At 42.1% G+C, this 13,067-nt stretch overlaps 1 protein-coding gene across 9 annotated transcripts in view; it reads right to left on the bottom strand.

The window, feature by feature from the left end:
• Positions 1-13,067, bottom strand: part of szt2 (SZT2 subunit of KICSTOR complex) — a 257,630-nt gene that overhangs the window by 183,014 nt on the left and 61,549 nt on the right. For all 9 annotated transcript variants that reach the window (XM_043698914.1, XM_043698920.1, XM_043698917.1 and 6 more), the window contains exons 24-25: positions 4,842-4,977; positions 1,982-2,350 (exon numbers count right to left, since the gene is read on the bottom strand). In XM_043698914.1, the coding sequence (XP_043554849.1) occupies positions 1,982-2,350; positions 4,842-4,977 (505 nt within the window). The remainder of the gene's footprint in view (positions 1-1,981; positions 2,351-4,841; positions 4,978-13,067) is intronic.

Below are 13,067 nucleotides of genomic sequence, written 5' to 3'. Positions count from 1 at the left end.
TGGTACAATTACTATGTAACTACACAACCTAATAAATAAGCTCATGAGAATGATTTAAAAAATGTAATGCTGAAGACAAAAATATAACTTGTGTCAAGTTTCGAGCAAGTCTGGACTGTGACTCCAGCATTTCAAGTATATTTCAACCTTATCAATTGTTCGAAATGCTGGTCAGTGTGGTCAGTTTAAATTTAAAATAAGAAAATATTGATCACTCACTCATTTGCAAAGTTTCTTTTGTTATTAGAGTTCACACTTGCAAATAGAACTGGCACATTATTGCAAGTGAATGGGTTGGTACTAATTTAATTAAATGCCACATTTAAACTTGGAACTGAAATCAGAAATCATACAACATGTCACTGAATAGAGTCATAGAGATGTACAGCACTGAAACAGACTCTTCGGTCCAACTCATCCGTGCCAACCAGATATCCTAAATTAACCTAGTCTCATTTGCCAGCATTTGGCCCATATGCCTCTATACACTTCCTATTCATCTACCCATTCAATTGCCTTTTAAATGTTGTAATTGTACCAGCCTCCACCACTTCCTCTGGCAGCTCATTCCATATTTGTACCACCCTCTACATGAAAAAGTTGCCCTTAGATCCCTTTTAAATCTTTCCTTTTCAACTTAAAGCCCTGCCCTCTAGTTTTGGACTGCCCCACCCCAGGGAAACAAGCTTGTCTATTCACCCTATCCATGCCCCTCATGATTTTATAAAACCTCTATATGGTCACCATTCAGGCTCCAATGCACCAGGTAAAACAGCCCCAGCCTATTCAGCCTCTCTTTTTAGCTCAAACCCTCAAACCCTGGCAACATCCTTGTAAATCTTTTCTGAACCCTTCCAAGTTTCACAACATCCTTCCTGTAACAGGGAGACCAGAATTGCAATCAGTATTGCAAAAGTGGCCTAACCAAAGACCTTTACAACTCCCAACTCCTGCACTCAAAGCACTGACCAATAAAGGCAAGCATACTTTCTTTACTACCCTATCTGCCTACAACTCCACTTTCAAGGAACTATGAATTTGCACTCCAAGGTCACTTTGTTCAGCAACACCCCCCAGGACCTAATCATTAGTGTATACGTCCTGTCCTGATTTGCCTTTTCAAAATGCAGCACCTCACATTTGTTCAACATATTTTCAAATTGCAGTTAGGATTATTATTTGCAGTGCTTGTTGCAAGGTTCCAGTGTTTAAGGCTGAAAATGTGTTGCTGGAAAAGCGCAGCAGGTCAGGAATTCCTGAAGAAGGGCTCATGCCCGAAACGTCGATTCTCCTGCTCCTTGGATGCTGCCTGACCTGCTGCACTTTCCCAGCAATACATTTTCAGCTCTGATCTCCAGCATCTGCAGTCCTCACTTTCTCCAGTGTTTAAGGATCAACTATTGTACATATGGCCAAGTTCAAAGCAGTGCAGTTGGTTGCGTAATATATAATTGTCTGATAAACCATGGCTCTGAAATGTATTTTCCTAAAACCAAAGTTTTTGTTGGACTTTATATCTTGGAGCATAGAATATAAAAGCCAAGAAGTTTTGTTAAACTTATAAGATTTTGTTCAGTCTCACTGTGATTATTGTTACTGCTGCATGGACCTCTGAGGTATATATATATAGCAGCAGCTTCCAGAAGTGGAAACCATTCATCAGCTTGACAACCTGACTGTGAGGAGCTCCCTTGCAGCATAGAGGTAACACTGACACAGTCAATGTGCCCTAATTCCAGGCATTCAAAAGATTTCAAGGGGGTGGCTAAATGTGGGATAATAGGAGGCATTTTCAAAATATGTGGCCTAGAAACAGAAGTGTGAAGGGCCACAATTTCTCTCCATGGGCCTGCTCATATTTGTCTGTAAAAGTATCCATCCAAAACATACAAGACAATTCACCGACACTACATGACCAAAACTACAGACCATTTCATTACAGTCCTAAATAAGTTACATACAAATGACTTCAGTCTGCTACCTGTATCAGGTTGTATTTTCTCCTTTTCAGATTCAGTAAGTGATATGTCATTACCACCTGCCAAGGTTGGAGAAAGGAGAGGTGTAGATCTGGCAGAATGGGTTTCCTGTCCTGGGGAATGCAATGTTGTCACAAAATCCTTTTTGCTGTTATTCTTCGATGCACTGACTGCAACTTGGCTAGCTTTGCTTTCAAGTGTTTCCTCGACGATGCTCAACTCAGATTTCTTTATTGTTAAGGGTGCACTAAATACGCCAGGGTGCTCACTCATCATTGATTCTTTCATTTCCACCTGGAGGAGTTCATCATCTTCTAATCTGGAATGCTTTGTGCTCTCATCGACCCCAGGTGCAATCAGTCGCTGCACATCTAACAGAAGGAAGTTCGGACAGAAAATAATTCAGAAAGGAAATGTGCAATAAGAAGTAACTATGATGTGAAGAACTTCTTTATCCTTAACGATAATGAATTGCTTAAATATTATCATTGTGAATCAACAGGATTAACAAAGCATGATTAACAACCGACTTCATATTGGAAATACTATGGTATTGCAGGCAAATATCCAAGACTTTTGGGGGTTACCATAGCAAGAACAGGATAACACCTGTACCATTGATTTAGAATGGTCAAATAGCTTAAATTTCATTCATGTTATAACTTATTCAGGTGTTTTGGAATTAAACTTCATAAATCTAATATTCCGTTTAAAACTTTATTCTTTATACATAGTATTTATTTACTGTTAGTTGTAGACACTATGGTTTACAATGAAACAGTGAGGTGTGTCCATCAGACCATAAGATATAGGAGTAGAATTAGACAATTTGGTCCATCAAGTCTGCTCTACCATTCGGTCATAGCTGATTTGTTTTTCTCGATTCATGTTTTCTAACAATCTGGGAAGAACTGCATCATTATTTGGCAAGGCTGCTTGGTATGCTGTCTGACCACGAATAAACTAGCCCATTTATTTCACCTCCAATAACAGTGTAAAGGATTGTAATATAAAATACAGAACACAGATATCCTGGTAAATAAAGCAACGTAGTTCTAGGTGTTGGAATACATTACTTGAACACATACAACGTGAAGGAAGCTGAAGGAGGGTTTACCATGTGACCATTTCGGACTAAAAAGGCAAAAGTGAACATATAGAGTCATAGAGATGTACAGCACGGAAACAGACCCTTCGGTCTAACACGTCCATGCTGACCAAATATCCCAACCCAATCTAGTCCCACCTGCCAGCACCCGGCCCATATCCTTCCAAACCCTTCCTATTCATTTACCCATCCAGATGCCTTTTAAATTATGCAATTGTACTAGCCTTCACCACTTCCACTGGCAGCCCATTTCACACATACACTCCACCCTCTGCATGAAAAAGTTGTCCCTTAGGTCTCTTTTATATCTTTCCCTAAACCTATGCCCTCTAGTTCTGGACTAAAGGACCTTGTCTATTTACCCTATCCATGCCCTTCATGATTTTATACACCTCGATAATGTAACCCCTCAGCCTCCGACGCTCCAGGAAAAACAGCCCTAGCCTATTCAACCTCTCCCTATAGCTCAAATCCTCCAACCCTGGCAACATCCTTTTAAATCTTTTCTGAATCCTTTCAAGTTTCACAACATCCTTCCGATAGGAAGGCGACCGGAATTGCACACAATATTCCACATGTGGCCTGTACAGCTGCAACATGACCTCCCAATTCCTGGACTCCATAATCTGACCAATAAATGTTATAATTCATCTGCTATTTACAAAAAGTCAAATGACTGTATGTAGAGAAGACATGTAAAGCTTTTGAAAGAAATTTCAGTGCAGCGTCCTTTCACATTTTTTTGTGTGGTGGCACATGTACTTTTGTTGTCATGAACAGAATAAAAGAATCATCCAACAGGCTTCTGTAATATAACTCAATCATTACCTCACATATAACTCATTCACAGTATAGACAAATATTAGGGTTTATAACCATTTCTCATCTGAACACAAGTCTGATTTGAGGATTTCATTGAAATGCTACCAGCCATAGAATCAATCTCATTGACAAGAAATCAATTGGATTTTAAGATGTCTTATCATTTCATCCTTTGAGTTTTGCCTCTTGGCCCATCATCACAGTTTTTCTTTTTTTATTTGAAAAACCCATAACACCTATTTCAGAGTTATATTTTCTGTTGCCCTATGATTGTGTGCATTTGAGATTAAGGGAAGATCATTTAATTCTACAAGTAACTTAGTTGTTAATCAGTTTTATGATTTATTGTAGGAATGAGTTTGCGTCTAATGAATGAGTTTTATTTGAGGTAATGATTGAGTTATATTACAGAAGCCTGTTGGATGATTCTTTTATTCTGTTTCAAGACAACGAAAGTACATGTGCCACCACACAAAAAAATGTGAAAGCACTCTGCACTGGAAAAAAAAGGTTGCACACAATTGAATTTTAAAGAAAAGATTATACAGAGCATCTTATTTCCTTATCAGGAAGCAGGTGACTGCCATATTTCGAGGATTGCTCAGATCTAAATGTCTATTTTGTTACACACAATGGGATAATAACTTTAAATATTATCAGATATTTCCAAAAATTGGCCCTCAGAATTTTAACATAGATATCATGTTTGTGAAAAATGTCATTTCTTAAAAAGAAAGATAGTCCTGAATAATTTCACATATGGCACACACACATCTTTAGAGCATTTTACAGAGAGACTGGCACGTGGGACTGACTCAAATTCCATCATAAGTATCCACAACAATTGAATGAACCTTTGTAACCAGGAAGAGGAGGCTACTTTCCTTCTTACAAAAATAATGGTTATAATGCCTGTTATCAGTAAAACTTACCTGCAAACGTGGCTGGCAAAAAGATGAGCAGGATTTGCTGTGCATTCACAAACCTGGCATAGCATTTCCATTGCGGTGTGCTCTTCTCTGGTGCTGGCAGTGTATTTTCCTCTGTCATCTCAGGATTGCCAACACTCTAATCAATTAGAATTAAAAGACACATTTATTGCAAGACATTAAAAGAATTCTTCCTGTGAAGGCAGTGAACATTTTAAAGATATTCTCAATGTAAAATGCATCACATCATATCTATTACATCTATCTAGCAGTCCAATCACTATTCCTCATATTTCTTTAGATAAATCATCTAAAACAAGAACTGCTACTTCCAATTCATCCCCATCCACTGCTGTGACCATGATGATACTTATTGTGATGTAAAGTAAAAACATTCATTTAGATTGTAAAGCAAAATTGGCTTGAATACATTGTGGGAAATGTGTTGCTGGAAAAGCGCAGCAGGTCAGGCAGCATCCAGGGAACAGGAGAATCGACGTTTCGGGCATAAGCCCTTGAATACATTGTGGGTGGATAACAAAGGTTAGAATATACACAAGATACTAAGATATGTGGAACAATATAGCAGTCCAGAATTTGCACGACAAAATCAATGACAAACCACCTTCAGGTAGAACTAATCATATTAAGTTAGTGTCGAAATTCAGGAGGCCATTGTAAACAATATTTTATTGCCATAGGCAACAATTTAATAACAGGAAGTAAAAAGAGACTTTGGCTCACTCTGCATATGGACAATTTGAAATATTCATTATGTACCTATGTCAACCAAACTAAAAATTGACAAATCGTTTTGGACTAAAGGTACAATCATGGAGAACAAATCTGTCACGCAGAATGGGACAAGGGATTTAATCAGCTTCAAAATTAACTAACAAAATTTTCCAGATGCCCAGTGTTTCTGTGAAATAACACTGGAAACTGCTATTGAGCTATGTTTGCTGCAATGCTTTCTAGTAGTTGAAACTGTCCATAATAAACCTTCAATAATATAATCTTACACAAGCTGTCTTCTGTTCTGAATCACATAGCCCCAAAACCCAAACCTGGCAAATGCAGACACAAAGCACAGAACACTTAGTACAGAAGAACCTTTGACCCACTTTGTCCTCTCTGGATTCAGCCTATTCCCAATTCCCACTTCTTGGTCCATAGCTCAATAGGTCATTGCATGTGTAAGTACACGTCCGCATATTTTTTAATGTGATGAGGGTTTGTACGTCTATCACTCTCTTAGATCCACACTACATTCTAAAGTGAAAATTTACTCCTCAGTGTCTCAAGGTCGAACTGGCAGTCTTGAAATAAACACTCTGAGAGAGCCTTGAGAATCACCTATTACAGTGAGAAAGAAACCCCACTGCAGTGATAACAATTGGAGAGCCTTCAGGGATAGATAGTCAACCACCGCTGTAGAGGCTCTTTGACCTACTTCTGAAAGCACCAAAATTGCTATGTGAAAACAACGAGGCAACTCAAAAAGCATTCTGTGTCAAGCAGCATTAGCTTGACAGGGTTTGCCCTCAATGATATGTAATCACTATCCAGGCATATGCCAAATGAAACCTACACCGGGCTATCCAAAGCAACTTCATAGAGATGCAACACACTTGGCTAAATCAGGAAGCAACAAAGTGCAATGATATGCAAACTGCAAAAATTGGGAGAGATTCTATGATACTTTGATATATGTCAACTGGCACCAATCTGCTGGTTCATCATTAATCCTCAGTGCTGACAGGCCAATACAGCACATAGTAGAAGCCCAAAGGTATGGAAAGTTAGGCAGATCATTTAAGCACATCCTCAATTTTCTGTTGTTCACCAATGAAAGAGCAATGAGAAGGCTGCCAACAGCGACGTTCCTTTGACCCTTCTAGACTAATAGATAAGACAAAAGCAATCAAACTCCTGTCTAGAAGCATAGTTCCAGAAGCTGATGCTATTCTACAAGAATGGGGGTTAATGACTAGTCAAGAAGCTCACTAAATTCTTTCAGGCAAAGGTAAACAAACATATCTCTATTCTCCAACTGGATCAGCTAAAAAGGGCTTGCCAATCTTGTGACAATCACAGAGGAATCTAATCCTCTCCAACTCCAAAAATATTTGTCAGAATCCTTCTGAACCACTTAGCGTGACATCTCAACAAGGATCTACTGTCAGAGTCACTGCTGTTTCAGAAAAGGTCAAGGAACCAGTCATATGTTGTACACAGTTAGGCAGCTCTAGGAAAACTGTCAAGAACATAACATAGGCCGCAATGCCATGTTTGTTCATCTGACTAAGGCCTTTGACATAGTCAGTTATGAGGGCCTTTGGAACTATTCAACTATCCTGAAAAACTAATCAAATTGGTTGATAACCCAATCATGGCATGCCCGTGCATCCCCTGAATGATAGTGAATTTTCTGACCCATTCCCAGTCACTAATGGAGTTAAACAGGACTGCCTGCAAGAGCTGACCCTCTTTGTTATGTTTTACATACCCTGCTCTCTCATCACTTGGATGGTGATAATCCGAGCATTGAAATCTGATATTATATGGACATGAGGCTGCTCAATCTGAGACAACACTAGTAGAGGTCCAAGGTCTCCATGGATACTTTGCCATTGAATGTGCATTATCCTGCTGTTCAGGGCCGGAATGCTTTACATTAGATTTTTTTTTTAGATTAGATTCCCTACAGTGTGGAAACAGGCCCTTTGGCCCAACCAGTTCACACCAACCCTCCCAAGAGTAACCCACCCAGGCCCATTTCCCTCTGACTAATGCACATCTTTGGACTGTGGGTGGAAACCGGAGCACCCAGAGGAAATTCACACTGACACGGGGAGAATGTGCTAACTCCACACAGACAGTAGCCCGAACCTGGGTCCCTGGCGCTGTGAGGCAGCAGTGCTAACAACTGAGCCATCGTGCTGCCCATACAGTGAACACTGCATGCGACAACTCTGACTTGTGATCATTACAAAATACACTGAAGTGATGTACCAAGGCTTTGCCTGAAATACCCTGCCTTGACCCTAAATTTACAGTAAATGAGAAGATACATTCATTTATTGAGGCGCAGCCTCTCTCATTGTCAATATTGCCTATATTGACAGAGAGAAACATGCAAGAAATGCTTAAACAAATGTAGCCCTCAACAGTCATGGCATATCACTCTGGGAATGAAGAGTAGTACATCTGCCTGGCAAACTAACATTCTATAGAATAATAGTTCTATCCATATGTCTATACATCTAAAACTTGGACTGTGTATCAGCATCATGCTGAGAAGCTCAACCACTTTCACCTGAGCTGCCTGTAGAAGCTACTGAAGATCAGATAGCAGGTGAAAATACAAGACAATGCTAATCCAAGCTGGTATGCCAAGCATTCACAGCATACTTAGACAGTCACAACCAAGTTAGGTTAATCAAGTAGCCAAAATATATGACACTCGCCTTACCAAGGCAAAGCTTCTTTGGAGAGCTTAACTCTAGCATGCATCATCATGGCAATCACAGGAAGTATTGCAAGGACAGTTTGAAGGCTCAACTTAAGAGATTTAACATCAACCTTAATGCCTGGAAGAAGCTCCCTCTGGACTGTGCAGCCTCTTCAAATGTAGGCACAGAACAGAGACACAGAAAAATGCGGGATGAAATCCCAAGCCAGCAACGTGTCCAATCACTATAGTGTCAAGTCCTGTTTACAGCAGAGTGCTACAGATGTCAGTCAATTCCTGTTTACAGCAGAGTGCTACAGATCCTGAGGAAGGGCCTGTTCCCGAAACGTCGAATCTCCTGTTCCCTGGATGCTGCCTGACCTGCTGTGCTGTTCCAGCAATAAAGTTTCAACTGCTACAGATGTCAGTCATAACAAATATGCATCTAATGGAACCCAATCAAATAGCCCTGATAATGAACATTTTTGCCTCAAATAATGACAAACACATACTCTTTCAGGCAGTGAACTTCAGATGCTCACCACTCACCAGATGAAAATGTATACCTCTCTCCCGCTTTAATCTTGACATCAATTATTTTAAATCTGTCCCAATACTAGCTATTGATTACACTGATAAAATAAGTTTTTTTTTAAGATTAGATTAGATTAGATTACTTACAGTGTGGAAACAGGCCCTTCGGCCCAACAAGTCCACACCGACCCGCCGAAGCGTAACCCACCCAGACCCATTCCCCTACATTTACCCCTTCACCTAACACTACGGGTAATTTAGCATGGCCAATTCACCTAACCTGCACATTTTTTTTTGGATTGTGGGAGGAAACCGGAGCACCCGGAGGAAACCCACGCAGACACGGGAGAATGTGCAAACTCCACACACAGAGTCGCCCGAGGCGGGAATTGAACCCGGGTCTCTGGCGCTGTGAAGCAGCAGTGCTAACCACTATGCTACCGTGCCGCCCGTTCTTGTGATTCATGTTTACTCAGCCACTTAGAATCTTATACAGGTCAATTAAATCTCCCTTCAGCTTCCTCTATTCCAATATAAACAAACACAGCCTAGCAACCTAGTTTTCCGTTCCTAGTAACATACACTAAAATTCCATCTAGTGCAGTCACATCCTTCCTGCAATATATCAACTAGAATTGTCGGCTATGTTGTAGCTGCAGACTAACTGATATTTCAATAACTTTTAAAATCCATTCGCAGGGTGTGAATATTGCTGGCAAGGCTCGCATTTATCATCAATCCTAACTGCCCCTTAGAAGGTAGTGACAGTAGTTCCAGCATAAGCTCCCTGATCCTATATTCCATGCATCAGTTCAAAGGTTTCCATGGTCTGTCTTAATTTCATTTCTTAAGTACAGACAATTTGTCGACTGCAAACAGGTTCCGATCTTGAGTCAATTGGCAGATGAATTTGCATGCAAGTCACATCATAATGCAGGAGAATACAAAACAGCAGGTTGTAAACGCAAGGAACGTTTATATGTCAGATCATTAACATTGTATCTGTGCCAGACCATGGTCATCTGTACGTCAGGGTGGGATCACACTCCCACGGAACTAGGATCATTAATGTAGCCTGACGGAGAGATGGAGGCTAAATCACTGACCAGGTTTCTGCAATTAGCAAGCAACATTAGTTCCACTGGCCGTGGCCGACACAGACAGACGCACACACTCCTATTGGTGGGGAATGTGCCAATTGAAAAGGGTTGGTTTATGGGATCATGTGGTGCTGGAAAAGCACAGTCAGTCAAGCAGAATCCAAGGAGCAGGAGAATCGATGTTACGAGCATAAGATCTTTACCAGGAATGAGGCTTGTTGGCAAGAGGACTACCATAGCTACATCTCCTTCCTCAGTGCCAATCTCAGTAAGTCTCTCTCTCACAAACCACCCCCCGACCCCCACCAGGTCATCTCTTCTGCCCTGAAGCTCTTAACCACGTTCTGAAGCAGACTCACGACCACAGCCACATCTCCTTCCTCAGTGGCACACTCTCAACCCTGATCTCCAGCATCTGTAGTCCTCACGTTCTTCTCGGTTCATGGGATGTTACTACATTGGAAGACTTACTGATTAGTAGTCAAGTTATCTATCACTCTGTTAAATTTGCCAACAGAGTTGTTATTCCAATTTCTTCTTCCTTTTATTGTATTCAAACTATAACATATGAATAAAGTGTGATTTCCTTCATATCTGATAGTTTAATCAATCGATTTGCATTTGGAATGCAATGCCTGGCACTTGCCTTTAAAATAAGAAAAGGTTTGAGTCAAGGCTATTTTAATATATTTTGAGGAGATTTGGTCTAGTTCATAACTCTACTACCTCTTGAGAAAGGAGCTGCTTTCTTGAACTGCTGCAATCCAAATGCTGTAGATAGACCCTCAATGTGACTGGGGAGAAAGTTCAGGATACTGATTCATTACCACTAAAGGAATGGCAGTATACTTCCAAATCAGAATGGCTTCAGGAGAACTTGCAAGCAGCAATGTTTCTTTGCCCTTGTCCTTCTAGATGGCAACAATTGTAGATTTTGAAAATGCTAAGGATCCTTGGTGAAGTCCTGCAGTGCATCTTGAAGATGGCATTCAATGCTGCTCCTGTCCATTGGTAGTGGAGAAGGTGAATGTTTGTGGACATGGTGCCAATCAGTCTGGTTGCTGTCATGGATGACATTCAGCTTCTTGATTGCTGTTGGTGCTGCACTCATCTAGGAATGTGGGAATGCTGCACTCATCCTGACGTGCACCTTGTAGACGGTGAACAAGCTTTGTGGAGACAGGGTTCAAGTTATTCACTGCAGGATTCCCAGCCTCTCAGTTGCTCTTGGAGCCACATTTATATAGCTAGTCGAGTTCAGTTTCTCATCAATGGTAACCCCAGGATGTTGCGATTCAGTGATGGTAATGACTTTGAATGCCAAGTTAAGTTCTCTCTTGTTGAAGACAGTCATTGCCTGGCTCTTGTGTGGCATGAATGTTAATTGCCACTTGTCAGTCCTAAACCTGCATATTGCCCACATCTTGTTGTAATTGGACATGCACTGTATCTGAGGAGTCACAAATAGTGCTGAACATTGTGCAATTGTCAACCAACATCCTCACTTCTGACCTTATGCCGGAGGGAAGCTGACTGATGAAGCAGCTGACGATGGTTGAGCATGGTAGGCCTTTTCAGAGCAACACCTGAGCTAAGATAACCAACTTCCTTTGTTGTGATTTCAACCAGGAGAGAGATTTTCCCCGATTCCTGTTGACTCCAGTTTCGTTAGGGTTTATTGATGCCATGTTCAGTGAAGCATGACCTCAATGTTAAGGACAGTTACGCACACATCACCTCTAGAATTCATCCATTTTGTCCATGTTTGAGCCAAGGTTGCAATGAGCTCAGGTGCTTTGGTCCTTGTGGAGTCCACATTGAGCATCAGTAAGCTTGATAGTTTTGTCTATGACAGCTTACATCACTTGACTGATAGTCGAGAGTAGACCGATGGGGTGATAATCGGTCAGGTTGGATTTATCCTTTGTACGTACCTGGGCTATTTTCCATGTTGTCACTGTATTACTGTAATGGAACAGCATGTCCAGGGACGCAGCTAGTTCTGGAACTCGTCTTCAGTCCTATTGCTGAAGTGTTACCAGAATCAAAACTGTTTTAAAAAAAAGCACCTAAGATGCTGCGAACCTCTAGAGGAAGAAGAGTTTGATCATGCATTTGGCACTTCAGGCTGAAGATTGTTGCAAATGCTTCAGGTTAATCTTTCTCACCAATGTGCTGATATCTCCCATTATTGAGGACAGAGATGCTTATGGAGAGTCCTCCTTCAGTGAGTTATCCAATTGCATAACACTATTCACAACTGGACTGCAGGGTTTAGATATGATCCATGGTTGGGAACTAACTTAGCTCTATCAGTTGTACCTTATGTAATTTAGTACACAAGTAACTTCATTTGACTGACACCTCATCTTTGAGTGTTGCAAGATGGTGACAGAATGAGATTCTCCAGTCGGAGCTCCTCAGCTCGCCAGTTCCTTTTGTTTATTTTTAAACCTCTTTGCAGCAGAATTTCTCCTCCCTCCCCCAACTTTTAACTTCTTAAAACACCCGACCAAATCTGGAGAACGGTGATGGAACGAACAGAGACAAGTCGGAGGCAGAGACCCGGAGCGGTGAGCAGAGCACGGAGCAGAGTGAGTCATGGGTGGAGCCCTGGAGCAGAGCGAGTCACAAACCGAGGCCTGGAGCGTGGAGCAGAGCGAGTTGCGGGCAGAGCCCCGGAGCAGGGAGCAGACTGGGTCACAGACCGAGACCCGGAGCACGGAGCAGAGCGAGTCACAGACTGAGTCCTGGAGCAAGGAGCAGAGCGGGTCACGGGCCATGCCCCGGAGCAGGGAGCAGAGCGAGTCACAGACCGAGTCCTGGAGCAGAGAGCAGAGCGGGTCACGGGCCATGCCCCGGAGCAGGGAGGAGAGCGGGTCACGGGCCATGCCCCGGAGCGGGGAGCGGGCTATGCCCCGGAGCAGGGAGCAGAGCGGGTCACGGGCCATGCCCTGGAGCTGGGAGCAGAGCGGGTCACGGGCCATGCCCCGGAGCGGGGAGCGGGCCATGCCCCGGAGCAGGGAGCAGAACGGGTCACAAACCGAGCCCTGGAGTGGGGAGCAGGTCATGGGCAGAGCCCCGGAGCTGGGAGCAGAGCGAGTCGCAGGCAAAGCCCCGGAGCTGGGAGCAGAGCGAGTC

The sequence above is a fragment of the Chiloscyllium plagiosum genome, chromosome 11 (assembly GCF_004010195.1).
Source record: "Chiloscyllium plagiosum isolate BGI_BamShark_2017 chromosome 11, ASM401019v2, whole genome shotgun sequence".
In the NCBI taxonomy this organism is placed as follows: Eukaryota; Metazoa; Chordata; class Chondrichthyes; order Orectolobiformes; family Hemiscylliidae; genus Chiloscyllium; species Chiloscyllium plagiosum.
This window is presented reverse-complemented; position numbering and strand designations above follow the sequence as displayed.